This window comes from Zootermopsis nevadensis, unplaced genomic scaffold, assembly GCF_977971745.1.
Source record: "Zootermopsis nevadensis isolate Lab colony 2312 unplaced genomic scaffold, Znev_1.0 Znev_ptg000029l, whole genome shotgun sequence".
Classification (NCBI taxonomy): Eukaryota; Metazoa; Arthropoda; class Insecta; order Blattodea; family Termopsidae; genus Zootermopsis; species Zootermopsis nevadensis.
In genome coordinates, this window is record NW_028259161.1 from 10,076,528 (window position 1) to 10,102,715 (window position 26,188).

At 36.0% G+C, this 26,188-nt stretch overlaps 1 protein-coding gene across 4 annotated transcripts in view; it reads left to right on the forward strand.

Annotated features, from left to right (window-relative positions):
• Nucleotides 1-309: 309 nt before the first annotated feature.
• The window catches only part of LOC110832654 (uncharacterized), a 202,813-nt gene continuing 176,934 nt past the window's right edge, over nucleotides 310-26,188 (forward strand). For all 4 annotated transcript variants that reach the window (XM_087358129.1, XM_087358126.1, XM_087358127.1 and 1 more), the window contains exon 1: nucleotides 310-648. In XM_087358129.1, the coding sequence (XP_087214255.1) occupies nucleotides 575-648 (74 nt within the window). In that variant the 5' untranslated portion in view covers nucleotides 310-574. The remainder of the gene's footprint in view (nucleotides 649-26,188) is intronic.

The following is a 26,188-nucleotide window of genomic DNA, read 5'->3' on the forward strand; positions in this document are numbered from 1 at the left end:
TAAATCTGACTTGACCTTTGTCATGCAAATTAAACAAAATTATTCTACATACGTTAATACACGAGTCACTGTTAACAACCCTTTCTTATAAAGTTATGTTTGCGTATGTTGTATGTTAATAAAGGCATTGAATACTTTCGTCAGCGTAAAGTGTTTCGCCAGTCGACATGTTGACTCTTAGGAACACAGGTGTAACTCCTACTCGTTCTTGACCTCGGCATTAGATGGCGGTGAGTGGTCAACGTCACTCCGCGGCCGCGCTTTAACCCCGGGTAAATAACCCCTGTGCCAGTTAGATAGGCGGCTGGGTGGGCCCACAGCTTGTCTGGAAGCAGAGGTTGCCGAAGACAGAACCGCAGTCTGCAGTGACTCAGCTGCCCTGATTCCACTTCCGTCAAAACGCGGTCCAGCTCAGACTGTTTTATCGCCTCGCGTCATATTTTGCTAAATAATATTTGTTGAAACGTACAAAACTTTGCATTTACCTGCTGGAATTTATGGCTATGGAACGTTTACTAACACTTTGAGGAAAGAACATAAATTGAGTTTTCGTTAGAACAAAGCGCTGGGGAAAATGTGTGGTGGACCTTGGAGAAATAAAGCGGAAACGGACTGGAGAGAATTACATAAAGTGAAGCTTCATAACATGTACGTACTTTTTTCATAATAATGATAGGCGGACTGAACGCAGGAGGAGATGGAGGTAAACTTAGCACAAAGGGGAAATTAAAAATGTATAAAAAAATTTGTTTGGAAATTCTAAACGGACAACTCAGCTTGTGAGAACTAAGCGTGAATGCATAAGCTATACGTATTATCCTGATGGTATAGTTGAGTGTGATTAATATTCAGGCTATATAAAAACAATTCCCTTTTCTAATGCATTAATTACTATCTTCTACTTAATAAATCCAGTACAAATAGTGAGTTAACTGTTTGGTTAAGTGTTGTTAAGCGGCCGCGTCTACACAAAAATATGTCGTTTATCGACTATCCTAGCCAAAGACCCGAAGATGGAATAATTAAGTCATAAACATGTTAGCTTGTAAAAATAAACATGAAGACATATAAAACATAAATGTGTGAATATATGAAGTTGCAATATTTTGAAGATTTCTGTCTTCTGGGTTGTTGCGCTGTGTAATCTGTTCGATGTTTACCAACGTTCCAGAGGTCATACTGCCTCCGTCATCAGAGCGATGAATTGACTACACAGCGAAACAACCCAGGAGACAGAAATCTTCATACTCATCGCTGTGAAAACCTCAAATCTTACAATATTTTGTTGTGCAGAGATTAACACTTAACAACAAGTAATAATTATATTCCATGAAGCTCCTATACAATCTTAAACTATTTGTTTATTCGATATAAGCACAGCAGTAATTAATTAATCCCTTAAAGTACGTTACCCCTGACCAAACAGAAGGCTGAGTGTTTTGTGGAAACATCGTATTCGCTCTTCCAGCTGTTTCATGAGGATTACAAAAGTTACCTTTCTGGTACCTCCCTTTAATTGACATATTTATTGACCACTTTTAAGAGACTGATGTAGCGTACATAAAGCAAAAAAGCATTTATCGAAGGATCAGTGACTTGAAAAAAAATGTTACAAAAGCAACTAATTACAAAAAAATATAAAAAGACATCTACATGTACTTGCCGGAAATCGAACTTGGACTACAAGTTTTATGTCGGATGGTCCGAGGTCACATTTCCATCTTATATAATTTAAATTCGCCAAGCAATCCGCCGACAACTAAGCTCCTCCCTCCTAGGCCTGTCGTATTTTGGATGGCCTCCAGTTCAATCAACCCCTCTCCAATTCCAATCGCCTTCCGGATTTCTACGTCACAGAAACAACACTGATGGTTCGATGTCTGTCTGATACTGTCTAATCAGAACAGGGAACCACATGAGATAAGGCCTGGAAGTACGATCGTGTTGTGACATACTGAATCAGTATGTGTAAAATTCTGAGGGCCATGTCACGTATTTGAGCCAGTAAACTGGATAATCGGAGCAGAAGAACATTTGTGATTATCATTAATTTACGCTACCCTCGAAATTAGTTTTATCTAAACGGTGTTGGTGATGGCCTAGTAAATTTAATTCGCCTACCTCTAAATATAAAAGTGGAAAATAATTTTTTCATTCAATTCCATTACCGTCTGTTTGTTTAAGATTTAACTAGCCCTTTAAAAGCCCAAAGATAAAGATCAGTATATGTTCCACCTGTTTCAAAAATCAGTAACTTTTCATTTTGAACTTGTGGGTTTCGTATAATTCTCACTATAAGCAACATTATCCAGTTGATCTGTGTAATGGTGAAGTGTATTTTCTTCGAGGTACGGACTGAGTTATCAAATATTATTTAGACTAGCTCCGGCTTCAAAGCTTTAAATCCATTAGTTTACTATGTGCGTATTGTAGGTATTAGTAAGGTCTTTGTACAAGCCCAGAAGATGGAATTAGTTCAGTAGTTAATACGTTCAGAACAAATTAAGTAATTTTGATTTTATCGCTTCTTGTCTCACGATAACCTGTGCATAGTCCAAGATACTCGTATTTCATTTCTTCACATAAATGGTATGAAGATCGAGTTCTGTTATTAAAAATTCATCCTTGGATTAGAGCGTCCTAAGCACGGGAACTTGGAATGGAAGTGCTACTCGCCTTTACAATTTCATAATAACCAAGTACTTAAAAGCTTCATATTTTGGTCTTCATGATATACAAATTTCCTATGAATACGAAATGGAGTGCATGAGGGCTGAGGTGCAAAATGACGATATTTTCACGACTCTAAAGGGTTTTACTGTATTTCACTGATTTTGAGACAGCATTGCCAAGATTACTGGTGAGCTGCATGTTCCTAAATTATAGGAATTTATCTTTACTAGAATTCCTTACAATGTAAGAGATGTTAGCTTAAAATAAACTAAATTTGAGACGTTAAGAGATTGAAAATAATCGTATAAAATATGTATACTGAAATTAGGTAACATGATTATTACGCGATTCTTCGAGAACTTATGCTCAACAACGAAAACAAGAGTTTGGGTCCGGCTGACTTACTTCGTAATGCGTATAATGCCGCCAGTCAAAGAACGTTCGGTTCTAGTCTGTAAAATCTTTCCGTTTTTAAAGCTTTTTTTCATTTATTCCGGCCTGTTTGTCTGGTCTAGCTGCTAGGAGACCATATAAGGCATATAACTAGGTTTAGTTTGTGACAACGTTCTATTCAGTACAAGATGCGTGTATCACTGTGCAATATTACAAAGGAAGATTTGCTAATAAAAATGTTCCCCGAAGACGTTAAAGAGACCTGTTATTGTTTGCATTATTATGAAGTGTAATAAAAAGTATGTGAAAGGCAAGGACGCAGTAAGTAATAGTTTGATAAAAATGTGTATATAAGGAATAAGCAATTTCAGCACATATTAGGGCGAAGAACAAGGAGGTACTTAATTTTAGGCCTACAGTAACGTAGGACTGCTTCAGATTCCTAACATAAGTAAACTATATTTAATCTTATTTCATTTTTGTAGCATTTGAGTTATGAAATTAGACGTGTTTTAAAATCACTGAATCCATGTGATAATTTATTCATTGCTAGGAGGACGTCGTGTTCAGAAGGTAATTAGCTCTTGGAATATGTAAACTTTCAAAAGTATAGAGTAGTTTTATGTTTGTATTTAAATGTTGGTTGGTAGTATTAGGCAGGATACGCGGTTGTATTTTAGATTCGCGAGCATGAATAATTCAGGTACCCTAAAATACGATCCGGTGTATCTTCGTTTTTATCTACACTTTATCATTGCGAAAACAATGTGCATTGACCAATTTCATCTTATTTGCAGAAGCTAGCAAGCAGACTGCTGCTAGAGTCGGACCAAACATGTTATAATATCAGCGATAGTAGTTTCATATTCACTTAAGCAGACCCCGCTAAAGCAGGACAAATGCTAAGAAAAGAAGAAGAATAGTTTCTTATTCACTAAAAAAACAGTGTGTTTGATAATGAAAGCTACCTGGACAATTTGGATTACTCATTAATTTTTGTCCAGATCTGAATAATATTTTATTTGGTGCTGAAATAAAGGATGTTTGGAAACAGGTACATTGTGTGGAGTTGAAACAATTAAAATAAATTCTGTTATGATTTTAAGGAATATTAATATTTTCTCTGTTGGTCGCTTGTTCAGTTCCTGTCTTTTACATAATTATGTCTTCTTTTTGCACTTTGAGATTCTGTCGTGATTTTATATTTCATTTACAGGCCAATATGTAAAACAGTTGAGATTAATAAATTACATTCGAGAGATAATTGGACAAGATCGGAAAAATCAGTATGGTTATAGTTCTAAGCTCCACACTTATTTTTCATTCTTTTGGATTTTTTTCTCTTATCAGAGCTGGATATTTTTTATAAGAAGTCCTCTAAACAGATCTGTATATGAGCATTTTGTATGGAAATCCAACGCAGTACTGGCAAAAACATAAGTCTCACGCACTACAAATACATACCATATTGAGGGGTTGATTAGATAGAAATTCTGTCACGAAAAGCCGACTATAAAATTGTTTATTGTTAGTGCCGAATTTAACTATTCTGCATCAGCTGCAGTAGTTATTTAGCGTCGAATAAGATGAAAGGATTGTCATAGTTCTGAGGTGAAATTTGAAGGATCGAAAAGGAAGTGGCCACGTGCATTCACGTTTTAGGACTAACGAAAACCATAAGAAGACCTCAGGCAGAACAGCATTTATTTTGACGGAGATCGAACCGTGTAAGTCCCCAACTGAATTTAGACACGTTTGTATTATGCCAACCTGTTAGGTGGCCACTTAGTGTCGAAACAATCCTGCTGTTTCGTGTGTCACCAGTTCAGTTGACATATCTCTAGGCGATTCTAATCGATAAAAAAGAATCACAGATTCCCATTGACAAGACAAAAGTGGAAATTACATTTATTCTGCACCAAATACATATTTTTCAGAAGGTTGGTGACTTAAACGACATTTTGATACATGATTAATGGGGTGATCTGTGTGGTCTCGACCGATGCATCATCGCGGCGATTACAATGCTGTTTCATGATGATTCTGCACCAGTGTGCACCCAGCTCTTTCGTTTGTATGGACAACCTCGCGTTGTTCTTCACACCCATATGGTATGTTTCACTTTCACAGCACTGTCCCTCTACCACTTTGGCTCAATGTATATGGCCGCGACTCATCAGAACAGCATCACTGATCAGTTCCATTTTCTGCGACGTGTGAGAGCAAAGGAAACATATGGGAAAAATCCCCAAGAACGTGATAGAATAAATGAAACTTTACGTAAATCAAAACATAGAAAATAAAGAAAGAATGAAGGGAAGAGAGAAGGAAGAAAATCGAAAAATTAATGTACAATGAACGAGGGAAGAAAGGAATAAAGTCAGAAACTCAGAAGCAAAAGAAAGGAAGAGAAGAAAGGACTGGAGACAGCAAACAAAATGAAAATAGGGAAATAAAAACAGAGATGTCGATAGAAGAAGGAAGCTTTGCATTAAACTTATAATTTACAGTCTTCCTATTATTGCGCCTAGAAAGGAGCAAATCATGCTGGCATGTAAAATGTTTCGTGCGTTCAGGCGCAAATTATGATTTACAAACCAGCAATGCTCGTTGCAAATAATAAAAATAAAATTATGTTCCAATATCATTCTAAAAAGTTAGAAATTTTTACATTTTATGACTAAAAATCTTATGCTTTTTATACACCGGGATTTATTTATCATGGTAAATGGAGTCAAAGCATAGAATTTGTCATCATCTCCGTCGAAATGGGAAGAACTTAACTTGTGCTCAAGAATGTACTTTATCCCATGGTGCTTCAGCACTCTTAGCAATGTCGTTCCGAGTGGATGGACTGATGCTGACTAATGTGCTGCAGAGATTCTGAAAACAGGTAAAAGTCGTGTATTCTTAGTAAATTACAGAAATAACTTATTCATAACAGCTGACATACCTGATTTGACTTCCTTAAAGTTCATAAAGTTGATAATAGCATGCCCAGTAACGTTATAGCCTATCTATATTTTTAGTGTTAAGTAAACAATTTGAGACACATTCTAGTACCCATACTGAAAACACTGTACTGTGCTTATGTGAGAAGTTTCAGGCCAATAATATGACTGGATGAATTACTATGTAGCCATATAATGACTAATGGAAAAAAGCATGTCGATAAAATGAGTGAAGACAGATGATTGAGGACAGCGTAAGATTGCAAATATACAGAGCAAGTAATAAGAGAAAGAACAATGAAACGCTAGAAAGAGGATTTTAGGTCGATAAAGGCAATAATAATTATATGTATTTATGTCCTGCGAACAGGCGTTGAGCTGAAACTATTAATAAAACAAGAGCCACATTTTGTAACCAGTTCAGGCATACCATTGCCGTTTTTGAGAAAAACGTAATTTGAATGACACCAGTTAAAGGCACGAGAAATTTGTAGCCTGTGTCTTACGAGCAAGACAAAGAGACACTGACTTGCCACCACTGAACTGCCCGACAGGTAAACGAAGTACTTTATTTGATCTACTTAGCCTCGATAATTGTATTCTGCACGATAGACAGAGATTACTGATAAAGGATTATAGCGAGATCCTAGCTCAAGTAACAAATTGCTGTGGCTGGTACATATAAACATTTCCGAAGTGGGGTGACAGGCAATACTATTTAATATATGACTGTCCAGAGGGAAGTATAGGACTAATTACCACGAGAACACCTCTCCCCGATTTAAGCAGCCAGCCCACACTTTGGTGCCGGTGAAATTAGCTTTTGCAACGTTTCTTGTATTTTTTTTGTTAGGGCTTTATTATTAAGTCGTCATCGAAAGAGTAGGCATACTTTGATTTACAAGTATTATTATGTTTTCCAATTAGTTTTCACCCACTTTGCATTCCATGTGAGTAGAATGTGAAATGTGTAATAGTCTAACCTACTCGCTGCATTCACATAGAACGTCTCTGTTGAGTTCTCAACGTTGCCTACAGCACTGTCTGATGTCTGTGGAGGATTTGTTTTTAAGAACAAAGATGTTATCGGAATTTTGATTATGAAGTATCTGTGGCGTATTGACTTGTATAAGTACGGCTTAAAACTGGGTAATGTAATGTAATGATGATAATAATTATGAAAATAAGAGGAAAAAAATCAATATCACCGTATTCGTTTTCCTACATTACCTCATATTACTAGAATTTACTGTGTTATTCTTTGCACTGTTCATTAATTGCAGCCAATATATTCGAGTTATCTAAATAATGAAAATAAATTTAGTTGATCATATAGAATCTTCTAAGCTACATACTGTCGTATTCTCCATTGTCTTTATCCTTCTCTTCGTTTTGCATTTTTATTTTACATTATTTCATACATAAATGATTCTTCATCTCACCAGTCATTTTAAATTAAACTATCTCTGAGTTTTCATCTTTCTTTATTACTTGACTCTTTCTCCTAGTTATAATTTTACAAACTTTTGTTTATATTTTACTTTCCACACTTTTCCTACATTCGCGCTTGTATTAAACCAGTTTTTTAACGTCCAAATTTATATTTCTAAATGTTCACGAAGTTCATGCAAAAGGTATCCCGATGTCAAAGTGAAGTCCACGTCACGTAACTAACACAGCCATTTCTTCAACTCTCACTACTGAGTCCTGTGGCGTTCTGAAGAAGACCTTCCTGTTTCAGGAACTCCTAGGTACGGCGTTATAATAATTATAGAGAATTTTCAGATTTCAAACACTTGTGCCAACTATAGTAATGTTATCCAAAGTAATATTCTTGATAAATTCTTTTCGGGCATTCAACCGCGTCAGATGATTGCCCGAGAAGCTTTTATTGAGTTTAGTCACTGCGTAAGCTTCAGGTCATATGATATTCTATAAATCAGTCTTCCTGCCTAGTTTGAGCAATTTATTACTAAACACCACTTTTTATTTTGTAAACAATTTACTATGTCTGCTACCACTTCTCATTTTCTTGTAATATCATTACTAGATTTTCTAAAGGGGCATTATCACTAAGTTCTCTGCCAAAACGTAGATCAGATTCGACTCTTAAATAGGCCATGTCTATTGTCTCATTGTTCCTCATTACTTATTCCTATTGATTTTCACATCTTTCGTGCACTGATATTTAAAGTGTGCAGTTGCGTACAGTAGTTGATTAACCTGAAGGATTTTAAACATAAAATATTTAAGACAATGGTAGAAACTGGTGCAATATGAAACAGATATTATTAGAGAATGAATACAAAAAAGAAAAAGGAATTGTGGATAGGCTAGAAAATGTAGGTCTATGTTTGAAAAATGTGGGACGAAGAAAATATTTCACTGGGCACTAAAAGAAGAAGCGGAAGAAAGACCAAAAATGCTGTTGTTAAAAGAAATTTATAAAGTGATAATGGGAAAGAATTTGTAAGGAGACTGGATTGATTATCACGACTGGCACTTGCTGGATTACGAAAAAGATCATGTACAAAATTTAGAAAATTCCAAGAGAAAGACACAAGAGAAGCATTTCCCTATAAAAAGGTGGGATTATTCGGCTTATTATAAAACGTTCATGCGTTGTTCAAGTTTTGTCCCGTTAATCATGTTCCTGCATTTTCCGTGACTGCTCCGGGCACTAGCACGGATTGCGGAGGCCCTCGTTCAAATTCTACGTCGACGTGATATGAAATGTTTCACTTAGAACAAGCATTAATACTTGAGGTAAATTTATAGTAAAGTAGAGTTTCTTTTCCCTCGTGACATTCTGTGGGCAGGTTTGCAAGCCATTTGGTGCAGGCTGTAAAATGTTCGAGCGGAGATAAACGAATAAAGTTTAAATAAGGGTGTAAAGTTAGAAGTTATCAATTATCATAAGTTGCATGCAAGATGACGAAACGTATAAAAGCGAAAAGGTCAAACAACGCATTCTTTTAGTATGAAGTCTAGGCTATCAGCTAAGGTCATCTGTCCAATAGTTCAGAAGTCATGTGGATCATCTAATGTAGTTTCAGATGTAGGATGCCCAAGCTGTATTTTTCTTCCTACTTGTATGGTCACGTTTAATGACAGGGAAAGATGTTTCGTTCGTTGTTGATTTAAATACCAAGCTTGTACAATGGAAGGACTCGAATTTTTCAAGTGGGCTGATACCTCGACTCTCAAGGCACTGCTTGGAATGAGAATAAATCGTGATTTTATTATATATTCTTTTCTATATTTATGTTTCGCGACTCATGTTCCTCTCTGTGTGTAACATGCTATTACGTACACGCATAAACACACTGTTTTTCCGTCAACTTTGCATTAACATTTATGTAGAATTTGGCCTGTTTATCAGATTTTTTGTTTACGATCTGTAAGTCACATTTTCACTATAAACTTTATTCATTTTCTTACAGCGAACATTAACATACACGTTCATAACATTTTGTTTAACGAGCCGCTCTGTTTTAACGATGTTTAATATCCGCTCTTTATAAACTTGTCAAGTATATTTCGTATTTAACACCAGAGGTAAAATTTATTCTATGTGCAAGTGGCTGTCTTCTGGATTGTAGTGCCGTGAGGTATGGTAGAAGTTTATCAATTTTTCAGAGGTCCAGAGGTCCATGCGTTTACGTCTCGTCCCTTTTTGACAACCGTAATCTTGTTAAATATTAAAGAAAATAATCTACTGCACTTGACGAAATTACTTTTGTGGTAAGTAAACACCAGGATGGAAATCGAATTATAATATGTTTCCAAAATGGAAAATCGCATTGCTTAAATTTGGGCTCTTTCTAGGATAAATTCCAGCCGTACCAAATCGAAGAATACATTTCGCACTTTGAAGTATATTGAATTGAACCTGTAATACTCGTATTGAAGACAGTACGACGTAAGACAACTTAACGATTTACTAATATCTTAAAGAGACTCACATAAAGCATACAACTTGGTACATCCACTTTAAAGCTGTTGTTGTTTGTAGAGAGTTTTTCTATTTTCTTGCGCCGTAGGTAACTCTACTTCTTCTTTAAAATTCGGCATTGCTCATTAATTACTACCATTATTACAACAACTACTATTACTACGTCTCCTCATGATTGCTCTTTATTTCAACAGGACATTGACTCCTTATGTGGCTGGTGCGTGCATGAAGCTTAATGTTAGTAAAACTAATGTTATTTCATTTACTAGGAAAACCAACACGTTTTGTTTTGAGTACCAGATTTGTGGATCCCGCATTAATCGTACGGACACTATTAAAGATTTGGGAATCATCCTTGATTCTAAACTTCATTTTCACCGTCATGTTGACTTTGTATCTTCTCAAGCATTGAAGTTATTTGGTCTCATTCGTGCTATAACTTTTTCTTTTTCAACTTTGGATAGTCTTTATATGTTATATTTTAGTCTAGTAAGATCTAAGCTTGAATATGCCTCAGTTGCATGGAATTCTTTAACTTCTGCTGACACTTGTAAGCTTGTACGCATACAGAGCCAGTTCTCATCCTTGTGTTACAATAGTTTTTTTCCTCATGTCCGTTATCATTACGCCATTGCCTTAGAACATTTACATTTTTACACTCTTGGCACTAGGAGGAGTCACCTAGACGTCCTCTTTCTTATTAACGTAATATGGCGGATATAAATTCTGTCCCTCCTTATTCGAGACTGTTGGTGTGCGTGTCCCATTTCGTAATTTTAGAGATTTCTCTCTTTTTACTGTTGGCCCCGCATGCAAAAGTTGTCCTTCTGCTAAATACGCATCAGCTGCGAATACTCTTTGGAATAATTCTGACATCGTTAGTAACCACTTGCTTACTCTTAGGCATATCCTAAAGTAGATAGTATTGCTTCATCTATAAATAATTATGTTTTTTTGCTTTGTTTTAATTATTGACCGTCTGTTTGCTAGGAACTTTATTATTATTATTATATGATTATTGTATTTACTTCACTTTTTGTGCTATATCTGTAACTGGCCGTCTGGCTGTTGATGCAGTACTCTAATAAAAAGAATTGAATTATGATTACTGCTAGTAGATCTGTAATGTATCCGCTTGATATTTTGCGTTCCGTTAATGGAGAGAAAATTTATAGCAGGTGCAAAATAACATTTCCTTGTATAAATTGCATTAACATTAACATTCTTTGCAAGTGTCAGGACTACAACTTGGTAAACAAGTAACATGTTCATTACCTCCAAACATTTAGGAATGTCGTGACACTTAGATCGTCCCTCTCAACCAGTTAGACCGCGCGAGGAATAAAAATACGGATTTAAGCTTTACGAAAACCGACAGCCTTCTTATCGCCCACACGATCCTACCTAAGTCAGATACTCACGCACATACATTCATAATTTGCATTAAACAATTTGATTTCGACATCCACGCTGAATTTCTTGCACAGAACTTAGTCTATTGCCTTTATTAATTTCTCTTGCATTTTGAAAGCAGTGGCGTCCATTTTGTTTTGATATTTGGTTCTTTTACACACAAGAGCAAGTGACAAATTCCTCACTTTCTGACGTTCACAAAGTTGTATACCTACACATCGTTCATTTATCCTTACATGACGTTCTATTCATTCCGATCTTAATATGTGTGTACTGCATTTATTTGTTAGTGGTTTCTGTACTAAACATTTACAGTCACGTTTTAATGTTTCCAAGTACGTGGATACTTACCTCGTATTTATGAGCTAGTTTATATTGTCATTGGCGATATTACATTAACGTCTATAAATCGCCTCTGCCACTAGTGGCGATATATGCAAACGGCTCCTGCCGTCACGCAGCGCCACTTGACTTGTCAGTCACGCGCGGCGATCATCGTCATAATCATCACCACGCTCGAAAGCTAACCGCATATCAGTATTTTAGCAAGACGTAAGAAGCAGAGAAAGATAAATGCCACATGAACCATGTAATTTTGAATTTAATAATACCAATAATTCATTCGTAGGAAAGATAGGTCGTTTTCTGTGAAACGTGCAGTAAAACTTGGAATTCTATCTATTATAATTCTCGCCTTTGTTCTCAATCGAGGTTTGCATGATGCATGCGGTTCCATAGATTTTTCGTAAATAAGACAGACTGTGATGAATTAGACACATTCCTTTAAGTGGATTTACCCTTAGAAATAAGTCAATGGAACATGTGACAAAGTTAAAATATTTTCCAACGAGGGTAACAAACCCTATAAATTTAGCATTTTCCGCCCGATTGGCTCATTGATCGCCCTGATGACGGAGGCAGTATGACCTCTGAAACGTTGGTTAACATCGACCAGACTACACAGCGCAACAACCCACAAGACAGAAATCTTCATCGCCCTGATGACGGAGGCAGTATGACCTCTGAAACGTTGTTTAACATCAACCAGACTACACAGCGCAACAACCCAGAAGACAGAAATCTTCATACTCATCGCCCTGATGACGGAGGCAGTATGACCTCTGAAACGTTGGTTAACATCGACCAGACTACACAGCGCAACAACCCAGAAGACAGAAATCTTCATACTCATCGCCCTGATGATGGAGGCAGTATGACCTCTGAAACGTTGGTTAACATCGACCAGACTACACAGCGCAACAACCCAGAAGACAGAAATCTTCATCGCCCTGATGACGGAGGCAGTATGACCTCTGAAACGTTGGTTAACATCAACCAGACTACACAGCGCAACAACCCAGAAGACAGAAATCTTCATACTAAGAATCGCCCTGATGACGGAGGCAGTATGACCTCTGAAACGTTGTTGGACAACCACAGCTAATTTTGCGTTTCTTTACCGGATCTGTGCAATAAAGTTTACGGAAATGGAGACATCATCTGATATTGAGAGTTATTTACTGTAGGTCTACTTGAAGAACGCAACACACCACAAAGACATAAGTACCATTATCATAACAGGAATCTTATGTGGTAGGCAGAAACAGTTCTGTTGCTAGTTCTCTGTTCTTCATAATTTAGAGAAAGAAGTCTGTGGAAACGTTTTACTGGGTTGAAAACATTTTACATTACCGCTCTATGGTAACTCCACCTGGGTGGAACATGGTACATCGGTGACAGTAAAGCGTTAGAGAGAAGGAGGGGAACGCTGCCCTGATCCCATGTAACATTCGATTGAATTATTATGGAACAAAGTCCCGTTAATTGGAGTTTTCAAATAGTCGATTCCCTACCTCAACCATGTTTTTTTTTTCCTGCTACTGTAGTCTGACATGTAACAGGTTCGGCGACTCCTGGACGGTCGAAAATTGCATGAACCTAACAGTAAAGTGAAGGGGCGAGGGAGAGGAAGGCCAGTTTTGATTGGACTAATAAACAAACATTGTCAATAAGTTACTTTACTTAACAAGTAGTCATTCTATCATGACTTGTGAAACTAAAACTGCTACTGCCTTAACACTACAGATACGAACAAAAACAAAAAACTACCAACTGCAGTATTAGATAATAAATGTTCCTTAGTTTAATAGAGCGTGGTTTCTCAGGCGGAGAACCAACGGATTTCGCAATTTGGAAGTTAGACATTTTGGTAGCAGGAGTGTTGCAATGTAGTGGAAAACAGCGTTCATTATTATATAATACTACTGCTTACTGGTTGATGCAACGACACAAAAACCTGCGCTATAAAATTAAGGTACCCAAGTAAGCAGATGCCATACATCTTAAATGCTGTCAACCGCTGGCGGTGAAATTTAGAGTTTGGTAGAAAATGCCCTCAGAACTTATCACTAATTTAACATTCAGTTTGTTTGATTTGGTTTGTCTTACAGCGCGATATTTCCTAACAATTTCTTTAAGCTTGAATGATGAATGATAAATTTCCTTTAGTAACTAGGCAGGAATTAAGACAAAAAATAATAGGAGCTAATGGCATTCTTTACGATTATTTAATTGTTAAAGCAGAATATGCACCTTCTGTTCTAAGAATTATTTAACTCTGCATTTTCTATTTTTGCATTTCCTATTATTCTCAGTAAAACAGCAAATATTTCCTTAAACTGCATTAACCACCTGAACTTCGTAATGGTGAAGTTTGGTGTTTTCTATGCGGTACGAACTGAATTCTTAAATATTACTTGCACGAGCCTCGATTTCAAAAAGATAAGCCATCGTTGGTTCTGTGCATTTATTGCAACAAAAGACGAAGTTTTAGAATGAATTTAATTAAACTCGCACTCATTCATGGACGAGACAACAAAATTAAGATGCAGATTAGAGCTGCCTTGATGCTGATGAAATTGCATTGGTTTTATTTCTGTTTAGGCAATATAATGAACGGTGATATCTGTATAGGCTTTATTAGCTCTATATTGCGCCTACTGAGAAATTAGTATTGGTAGTCGATTTATGGTGTTTTAAGTAACAAAAAGTTGTGTTGCTTCCTTTGCATTGGATTCAGTCTGTTTTCAAAATAAATAATAGGAAACCTATGAGTATTTTTATATGGCACTTGTAAAATAGCCCCGAATTTGGTGCACACAGTTTTGCTATCCTGGAAATTTGGTAAATTGTGCCATCTTATTTGTTAAAAGAGTTTGAAAATATTTATTTATAAAATTAATCCGTAGTGGACAGTATCATAATCAAACTTTGTAATTTACGTTTGGATTTTGTTTCGTAAAACTGTGCTGTTTTTACATATAACGTAAACTAAAGTAACATTGCTTCACATTGACTGATCGTTGATGTATTACGACAAAGGTTATCATTTCCTTTCCAATTCTTTGATCGAGTGTTCTAATTAAAACTGAACTCTTATCATGTAACATTTTTATAATATAAGGAACTAAAGGCACATAATATTTAGTCGTGATATTATTATAATTGCTGTAGTAATTACATATGCTACCGATTTATCTATTGCCTTGATTTAAAATAACGACATTTAAGTTGTACTTTATTTACAGGAACGTATTATTGGCAGATCTATGATATAAGGAAAACACTTAGCTCCTACTTATTTCATATACTATATTTTGAGGTATTACAGATGACGTGGATTTAAAACTGAGAGTAAGTGTATATATTATTGGAATACATGAAACCTACACAAATGGTTAGTGAAAGTTCCCCCCACACACTCGAATTGATTTCCAGCATAAAGTGACACAAAATGCCAGAAATCAATTAGAATAATTTCCATTCGTCCTGGAACCAGACGCCCACTTTCAGGTCTGCGCCTGTGGCATTTGTGGAACCTACTTGTCACTCCAAAACTCTGCATAATTAGAACATGTATTTCAAAACGAGTGGGTGAGCCGACAACAACTGCCTTTATTTCAAATGTTAGTAGATATTTTGTATATCGACTTTAACCTACGGATTGTAGCATATCTGTAATTAAGTTTTCAGATTTAAGGTACTTTAAGAGAAAGAGATGAGATAGGGTCGAAGAGAAGTACGAAAATAAGGCAGAACAAATAAGAAAATTCTGATAATAAAAGAAACAAATGAAGTAAAACGAATGCTTGAAAAGTGTACTGGAATAAATTTCGTGGTTGTAACAGAGATAATAACATTGAACCAGGGCTAATGGTGAAAGAAGTGGTGGGTATATAGTGATAAACTTCGGGGCAAGTAGTAATTAGATGTAAATATGAAACAGAAGTTGTAAGAGTTAAAAATCTCATTTTATTTTATTATCTGCCTATTGGGTTTAAAAATATTTGTTATGCGGATTGTTTACAACCTCAACAAGTGTTCAACCGGATTCTGATTTTCGTAACGAAAGCACACTTAGGTCATGAAACACGTCTTCCGCCTATGTGTGTGTGTATATATATAAAGTTCTTTATGTTCCTGGTTAATGTCCATATATTCGAGGTCTTGTGTTTTTCATACGGACGTAATGGCATACGAGGTGATTTCTATAACACACGTTCTATATCCGTTACAAAACACTAAATTGTGATCAAATATTCGTTTGAGAAAATGTATTTGTACCGACGTTTTAGGAGCCTTAAATTCGAAGACTGTCCATAACATGCTGGATTTCCAATCCTTGATGATTTCGAATGGTTACGGATTTTCATGGCATCGTCGGTATTTTCGGTGCTTTGAGCCGAGGGTTTTGTATTTCTCTTTTATTCCAGGTACGTCACATACTTATCCGTTTACCTGATACACCATAAACCTGAAAACTTCCGTGGCCATGCAGCTTCGTTTATTAATGTCGGCTCTGTCCATTTCCTGATGTTACGATACGTGTTTGTTCACTCTCTTCACAGTTTTCTAACATTGGAGAGGGTCCTGACCGTACCTGCTTATTATTGTTATGCATCTAGAACTGTAACGCAATGTTAGCCTGCCATTTCCCCATACCCAAGGCAACCAGACCGGGCGGCTGAGGCAGGCCACGTGTCTGTTCAGACGCTTATCTTCTGTCATGCGGAACAACATGCTGTCCCTAATCACACGTCTGTTCAAAATGGAAGTTCCGTCTTACACTTTTATCAGATTCTGTGCCAACAAATGTCATGTATGTGACTCGCTTTCCGTTGCATAAAACAAAATTCTAAAGTGGATTGTGGCTGCTGGATTATTTAAAAAGCTTGAAATCAGCACCCTTAAGCTGGAAATAACTCACTCAGAAAACTTATGCTAATAGCCCAGCAGGTGTCTGATTGATGTTTCGTCAAGGTGTGTGTGTGTGGGGGGTGTGGAGACGTCTTTTTTTGTATTTCATGAAGTACGTATTCGTGTTTCTAAAACCTTTGTTCTGCACATAGCTGTTTAACTGTGATCTTGCATGAACCCTTCATATCTTGTACTGCGCTATTTACATTTAATCACGCACTCTCGCACTTCAATCCTATTAGGCGAAAAGTATCTTAAGTCAATAACGATAGCATTTTATGATTTTTACAACAAAATGTAGAGGCATCTTTGCCCGTTCTTGACTAATGTGGTCCAGGCAGATGTCAGAATAGTCACAGACTACTTTTATCTCTTGTCAGGTCTATAACTTCTCACTACATATATCAAAACTTCCCACCGAAAGTCGCTGCCTATTGGTTGGTTAGCACTGCTTCGCATTTCGCAGGACGCGGTTCATATCTCGGTCCCAAGACTGGTTATCTTGACTGAAGTTATTTTGTGTTCTCCCTCTGTTCATCTAAGAAAATGTCGGGACATTTCCTTAATTTATGACACTGCATCTTCCTTCCATGCCATTTTTTCAGTTAATTATTTATTGCATCGTTCACTGCTACATGGGCATAATCTGATCTATTTACAACGTCGTTAAATAAAATATAAATAAATTGATAAATAAGCAAAGAAAATGTCATATCATACGACCCTACAATGTAGTATCGATCTCTTGTGTGAGCGAATTGATCTGCACACAAACAAAAAGCTACAACAAGAACGCTAAATATTTCTAAAGCTCTCCTCTCGTTTTAAGCGATTTTTTTTGTGGTGACATTAATAGGCCTACATTTGTGTTCAGTATTAGTGTCAGCGGTAGTGATCGAACACGGAACCATCGCGTTTATCTGGGTCTGGTTAGTCCTGTCGTCTGTGAAATGTTGTAAAAGCAAAAAGACAGACCTTCAATCATCGCCACATTCGACTTAAATTAATGGAACCATAATAAATTCTTCGCGCTGCTGAGAGAATTGCATCATTGCCCGATGGGCTCAAATGCATCATCATTATCATAATCGGCGACAGTTACTTTGAGATGGAATCCACCTCTCACATTATCATATCGTTAAAAGGGTAATAAAGACAAGATAAAGAAAATTATTCCACACTGTAGGACTATCTCATATTTTGCATTAGACCGATTTTGTCATCTTCAATTGAGTAAACGTGTTTTAAACGTCGTAAATGCTTATCTCAGGGATTATGTAATCTTTTATATTTGCATATTTTCAATTTCTGATCTTAAGAGTCTTAGAAGAGATATTTCACTATCGTTCTTATTAGATCAACAGTTGTGTGTTCCGATCAAGCTCTCCTCGTTTTTCTCAGCCACTAATTATATTCTACCCGGCCGTAGTGGCCACGCGGTCTGAGACATGGACCTCATGCGCCTGGAAGCTGGGACCGTGGGTTCGAGTCCCACTCAAGGAATGGATGTTTGTCCGCATCCTTTCTCTTCCAGTCTGATGGATAAAGACTGACCACGGAAGGCAAGGCGAAGCCACCGTGGTATCTTCGCAAGAAACAACCCCGAAATGGGGTCACCAACTTTCAACATTGAAAGCATGATATTTAAAAAATATATATATTCTAGAAAAAGCACTATTCTTTCTTAGCCCTCTTTTGTACTTCACCGTCATAGACATTATTTTATTTAGTAGGATTTGAGGTTTTCACGGCGGTCACTTAAGATGGCCGTGTAGTCTGGTAGAACTTTTCCGATGTTTCAGATGTCCATCTTCAGGGCCGGGCCCTGATGTTGTAGGCAACCGAGATGATAGTAATTTTCTCCTGTTATCTTATGTAATTTACTGAAATTATTATCATTCTTGTGGTTTATTTAACGACACTGTTAGTAGCTCAGTCGATGTAGTGTCGAATAATAAGATGATCAGTGAATAATAAATTGTAAAGTATGAAGAAGGAAGCGGTTGTGGCCGAATGCAAAGTACTGTCACAGCATTTTCCTGGAGGTTCTGAAGAAAGACACGAGAAATGTCAATCAGTACAGTTGGTCTGTGGGCTCGATATTATGATCGGCGACCTCTCAAGTATGAAGAATCTACTTAGCCATGACTTTGAAATCTTTGTATCAGGTTATGAAATAACAAGTAGCTGAGTGACTATAAGCTTCTCAAGAAGGACTGTGCTTCAAGGACTTTCATACTTATTGAAGGAATAACATTCATTGCTGTATATTCAACTGGGTAATCTGAATGTATTTTGCAATTTTTCTTTAAATGTCCCACGAATAACTAATATATTCTGCTATCAGAAGGAGTGATAACCATTCGTACCTAATTTTACCCTACTCATATAAATTGTTCTCCAGTTATACTCGAGTTTTTAAAAACATAATTTAAATGTAATCTATAGTTTAGTTAACTATCCGTTTGTCCGCATGTAACACCTCCCATAAAACGGGACCGATTGCGACGAAACTCAGTGTAATTGTAGTTGTCGTTTATGATCATGTTTCTGAATAATTCATCTCTTGTATTTGAAACGGCTCGATTAAGTAACATGTCAATCGCTGTGTGTATGAAGTGATTTTTATGCAACTCTTTTACTGCAAGGATAATAAAATGTATTAATAGGTTATGACACGGAAGACAGGAAATTGATATAGCAATTTTAAGGAGAAACCCTTTGGAAGGTAGCCGTTTGTGTTATTTTTTCCTTTCGGATGTACAACTTGAATGTGCCTCACCGTCTTTACTTCTTGAACTTCTGTTATATTAGTGAGAGTGCGATAAATTAAGAGGAATTTGGAGGTGGGATAGAATAGTATAATACATTTATTAAAATAGTTTCTTTCTACACTGGACTCTCATTAAACTCTAAAGGGTTCTGACGATGGTGTATTACACTTAAAATGATTTATTGTCTGGACTTTTTCCATCGTCCATGTTCAAACAGAATAAACCACGACGTTTCGAAAACTAGCTCTGTTTCCGTCTTCAGGCGAGAGGTACCTACTCAGTTGGGTCCGTTAGACGGAGCCTGTCTCTGTCACTGTTTTATTCTTTTCACAAGGACTATGGAGAAAGTCCAGACAATGAATATTTTTAAGTGGGCTCTCTTGTTTGTAATCGGACACATATCGCTTCCGTGTGAACGAAATTTTGAAACGTTTTTATCACTGCAATGACCTGCTCTATGAACATACCACTATTTTCTTCTCGTGTTTTAATTAGATTATCAACAATTTGCACATCGCTGTCATTTGGTGTATAACGTTGTTCCATATTTTAAAATAGTTTTTAAAATCAGATCTCTTCAAACCACTACATTCAACTTTTTTATTAGACGGACGCTAAGCTGGGAGAGAGAGAAAAAATCATGGACACGAAATTATACTTTTGTAATTAGTACAAGTCGGATGAACTCCTTACTGTTTATAGACTACATAAAATATCATTAAAAAGAATGTCATCTTTGGGTACAACGTTTTCCACTTTAGGAACTTTTTGTTGTTGTAAATATATAAATAATACGAGACCGTAACAATGTTGAGCATTTTAAGATAATAAGGCATAGGATGGAGTCTTAAATCCTTCCCTTGTATGGTTATAGGGAAAAAACGCATGAAATGGGCACTTTAGATAGTAGCTGGCAAACATAAAGAATTTTATAGGTTATGTCAGCATCTCTTAAACAAGGAATGTGTTCGTTATAAAACGCAGTGCTAATTATAGGTTTAAAATTAGTGCAGAGACAAACAGAAGTATACTTAGTGCTTAGAATAAATGTAACGTAATTTTTATTCGTGACCTACTTCGCAATCTGGCCACAGTTTTGACAATGGTTATTTTAGAACTGTAAAAATTAATTCGGGATAAATCAGTCTTCAGTTGGGTCATGCATTCAGCTGAGAGGAAGTGAGTTTCATCCTATAGGTGTGACAAGAAGACTGAGGAGGATCATAATATCGATTTAGTGTAGACACTTCTTGATATTTTAATAACAGTTTGGATCAAATTTAATAATTGTTGTAGAGTGAATCAGCACTTCCTTGCAGATGGTCTGCCCAGCGTTTCTATCGTCAGATGAAATACATAAAATATTACGATAGGAGATCGTGATGATCTGAATCTTACTTTAAGCAAGTGGATGCAATTCTCCAATGAACATGTTCTAAAAATGTGAAACAAATTAGATTTAATAGGTTGTTAATTCTAGCAGTTCGAAGTACGCTTATGCATATCACGTCAATTTCAGTCACCGTTAACATAACAAGCGTTACTTTCTGATTACGTTCTGAGCAAGTCAGAATCATGGCTATAAGTTGTCTGTCACAGAAACCTAGAAGCTTAGGGCTATAGTACATCTGAAGTACATTTAATTTCAGTTATTATTGTTTTTAAATTACTGTTTAGTTTACTCAGTGTAATCGAACGGTTGTTGAATCTAATGAATAAGACCTGAAAATTAGTAGTAACTTGTGAGATGCTGGAATTATATTTCGATGTTCCGCATGGCAGAAAAATTCTGTTTACTACTTTTTCATAAATGGTTTCTATGAGTTTGATGTTAATTGTTAATTTTTGAAGAATTTTTTCTGATAAACACGTTGCCCTGCTTTGTTTCAAAACAAGTCTGTTCTACGCATCAGCTTTGATATTATAATGCCTTGTTTTTTAGAAAAAATAATGTAATTTTAAAATTACATTTTCAATATACAGTGTAATAGTTTATTTTCAAATAGGTAATACAAAAATATATATATATATTACTGTTATTTATTTTTATTCCTCAGTGCCGTTTAGTTTGTGAATAAACATTTCTGAATACTACATGATTTTTAATTGCAAATCTGGATCGGCGTACTTCATTATTACATTATGTACTAGCACTGCATTTCGTAAGTGATGTTCACCCCTTTATCTTGCAGTACATGCGTCTAGCCGGTCCGGCATTTATTCTTACATACTGTCTGCTATAGGCTATAACAACATGTGACATAAAAATAAACTAAAACAGCACAGAAGGAGAATATTACTGTGATAGACGAAGAAGGAATTTTGTGTGTCCTTCTATAATTTCACGTCACATGGGTGGATAATGTTAGGAAATAAGTTCGTAAGTGAAATCACCCGAGGTTATAAGTTCGTTGGTGTTTTAGGTAGGCTAATAATTATATCACCAAACGTATTCATTTAAAACGTATGTATTTTTAAAACAAACCAAACTGGGTTATCACCTGATAGTTGTGTAGGCCTATAGATCAGGACTTCGAAAGCCTTGACCTACTATTATAAAAAGGGAGATGAAAATATACATTTCAAGATCGATTATATGATCTAAATTGTCATATGAAAGCAGGAATTAGGACTTAAGAAAGCAATTGCACACATAAATGTGATAAAACAATGTATTCAAATTTCGAAAGAAGCTAGTAAGAAAGATAATTCAGCCTGAATTTTAAAAAAACACCAACGTTACAGATCAATAGGAAAACTTGCCTTAATAGTTTCATGTTTTATAAAATAAGGCTTCGAATTGTAATCGATTCAAGAACAAATTCAGCTATGTACTGATGTACATTCACAAGTGGTCTATACATTTATTTATTCATTTAAACAGTAAATGCGTGTTTCCTTTTCAAACAATTTTTGTGAAATTCAGATCCATAAAAGATTTAACGTACTTTACAGCAATTTTAACAATTTTCTCCCTCGTTTTCTTGTCCCTGGAAAGTATAGATAAAATAAGTAACACGGCCATTACAGTAGGCTGTTATTAGTGTAATAATTTTAGTAACTGGTTACCCAAAAAACACTCATAAACACGAAAATATGATACACAGCAAATATCAGTGACTCTGCTGTATAATTCCTTTTTAAAGATAAGCGTAATTAACATTCTATCTATACTAAAACTTTAATTTGACTCATACTCGTTTCTCAGACATTGGAACCGCTTTATTGGCATCATGCTGAAGTTCCCTAAACTTTACGTTACGACAAAAGCTGTACGATTGGCAGTAATAAAGAAAATGATTCTCTGTTGAATATTAAACAGAGCTGCTCACAAATGAAGTAAATTAATTTGAGTTCTGTTCGTGATAACAGCTATTTGAATTTCATGTATGCACTGCGCGTAATCATAACTGACTGGATATCCCTGTCAATAACAGGTGTGTGTAGAGAGAAGAAAAATAGAAATAAGGAAAATACGTCTTGATTCTACACTTAAGATGGCCACCAAAAACTCAAGACTGTAGATGATTGTCGGTTGTTAAAGTGTTATAACATTATTGCTTCAAGCGATCATACGAAACCTCGCATGCAATTCAGCTCGCTAAAATACGTTACTGGAGAAACTAAAGAAACTTTATTGTGTCCACACCAGAAATCGTTCTGACTTCGATAATTTTCCATGTTTTTGTAGATTCACAAAACTATAGGTTTTCTTCATTACCAGAAGATTAAAATTATATTATTTGAAGGTGCCATAGCAAGTTAATTTAATTGTTACTAATTTTCAGATTCTGGAGTTATTGGTACTGAACGATGAAATTGATATTTAAAGCAGTAGAACTTCTGTAGCTTTCTCTAAAATTTAGGACATACTTATTTAGGTAACATCTAGCGTTGTAAAATTCCAATTCAATTACGGCTGCAACAAAAGGACACGGAAAATTACGTTTCAGACTAGCGAAGTGTACACCAAGATACAGTTATGATTTTGCTTACTTCAGCGTCGTAGTCTACTAACTGCTCTTGTCTCATTCAAATTTCATGAGTTTATTTTTTCTCCTACGCGTTCTAATACGCAGTCCATTTTAACCTATTTGAAGCCAAAGCTCATTTATATGTTATTTAACAGTTCAGTTCGTACGGCAAAGAAAACACAGCCCTGTTTAAGGAAATAATAGCCGTTTAGTGTAACAATCACACAAAACCCATAAACACATTTAGTGGGCAAAATGTAGAATTTGAATTGTTGATTATTAAATCAGGTTGTACGTACATTTAGTTACCACTGGGCTATAAAGAGTTTAACTCCTTGCTTTAACCAGGGCTGTGGAGTCAGTATTAAAATCTCCGATTCCGCTCTGGCTTCGACTCCGACATCGACTCCTTCATAAAAGCTCAATATGTATCAATAAGGGTAAACCTACTAAAATGGTAAATGACACCATAAGAGATTTTAACATCACCACATGAATCATCAGCCTACTTTTAGACTTCTAACCTGTATTTAAATATACGTCGAAATGGTTATTGCAGAAATCGGTTGATTTCTAGAGTTTGTATTCTTAAGGTATCACAGCCAAAGTTACAAAGCATTATTCCCACACCATGTGGCTCAACACGTCGTTGAATCTTCCTAGCGTGAGGCCGCCGGCGGCTCACACGGTATAGAAGTTGTTCTTAAGATTTTATATCGAGGTCGGAGTCCGTACATTTTTACCGACTCCGACTCCATCTAAAATTGCTTCCAACTACGCGACTCCGACTTCGACTCCACAGTCATGGCTTTAACTACTGCCGTAACAATATTAATGAAATAAAATACGTAATTTTTACTTTTAGGTCAGCTCGTTCAACAACGAGTAATTTTCCGTCTCTTAGCCAGCTCACTCACAAAGCTCAGCAGGTCCTCTTGACAAGCTGTTAGTCGTCCAGCTTGTCAAGGAATTACCCGCCTTTTATGGGGTACCATTATTCATGCCGATTTCTTCAGGTCCCGGTGATGGTAGCCTAATCATCATCACAATGGCTAATACAATAATATTAATAAAGGTGAAGAGACATTTATTTTGATTGGTATATGTGGAGATTTTCGCGAAAACGTTTTATTATTTCACATGTAGACGTTTCATTGGAAGCATGTTTGTGAAAGCAACTTCTTAAGAATATGACCGAAGAAAAATTGTTAATTTATTTTCTTCCATTTGTTGCTTAAACAGCGAAGTACAGAACGACAAATATTTCAGTTTAAGATGAGTTTCTTTCCAGGTTTTTTGAATGGAGAGATAATCTTAACCTACCGCCTGGTGTGTAGACAACGTGACTGGGAGGCGGTCTGTAATTGGCTCAGTGATTGATATGTCTGCCTTGTTAAACCACATTTGGCAATTGTGTATCAGTTATTTTGTACTTAAAGGTCGTACCGCCCAAAACTTTCTTCTGGCTTGCAGTTCCATAAGAAGACCGTTGAGAGAAATATTGTTCATATTTCTGTGGGAAACTTGGCTTTACGAGCAATTTTATATGAAAGTGTAACCTGGACAATTAAAGAAAATGAAAACGAGGATTATAGCCGCTGAAACGGTATTAATAAGAACAGAAAAATATTGACCAACTTTTTAGGCTATATAGATATTTCAAAAGAAAAAGAAAAGGAAACTGTATTTGACGAAAGTGTAAAATAATAAAAGGAAAAGCGATTTAACATTTGACTTCCTAAACCGTTAAAAATTACAAACCACATGGAACAGAGCACCACCTTTAAAGAAACATTTGGACTATTAAGATTGAAACGGGTCAACAAGTGTCCAAACTCCTTTACTATTAGATGATGTTGATGATGGGTATCAATGACATCAAGTCTTTCAGTTCTACTCCTAGATACTTTGTGTTTGGTAAATAAATGGCGTCTTGAAGATGACTGTCGTCTAAGATGTTGTGCCGTGTAATCTGGCATATATTTTCCGACGTTTCGTGAGTGCTTACTGCCCCTATTATAAGGTGAATGTTTTCTACAAGATTTACTGGCGAATTTTTATTGTCCAAATTTTTATAAGTTTATTCCGTTGTTTTGGTTAATATTTCTCAAAAGAAAGTCATATTACAAGAGATATCGGAAAGGCTGAATGCGTAATTAGTAATTATTGTCAATTATAAAAATTACAGTGGAATTTAAATTGATATTCTTATATTTGGCTTAACACAGACGTCATTGAATGCAGTTGAATACAGTTTTTAGTATCAGTTTAAGTACTGAGGATTCTCCTGCTGCTCAACGAATTATGTTGGGAAGGATATGGATGGAGACACAGCAGGTATGCTAACATAACCCAGACAAATAATAGGCACTTCCTATAGAAGTAAAAGTACTGTGTTTGTAAGACGTTAATTTCTTATGTCCTTTAATAAGCAAATTTTAATTCATTTGTGAGACGTTCATATTAATACCAATTTATTTTCTTTCAAAATTAATACTTTCCCAAACCACACTTGAGCATATTCCATTATTTTATACAAGCCGTGCCAGATCCTTCGAGGCTTTCGGTTATATAACACATCCACTCTCAGACACCTGCCATAATAATATTACTTAAACATTTTTTTCTTTAAAACGTGTACTGATGGTAAGCTTTTCTAGTCGAAACATTAGTATTCAAGGAGCGTGGCTGGAGAAAACATGGATGTAAGACCTAACACTAATAGCAGGAGTTATTATGATATAGCAGTGACTGAACAATAAACATGTTACGTAGTAAATTTCCAGAAATTTTAGTAAA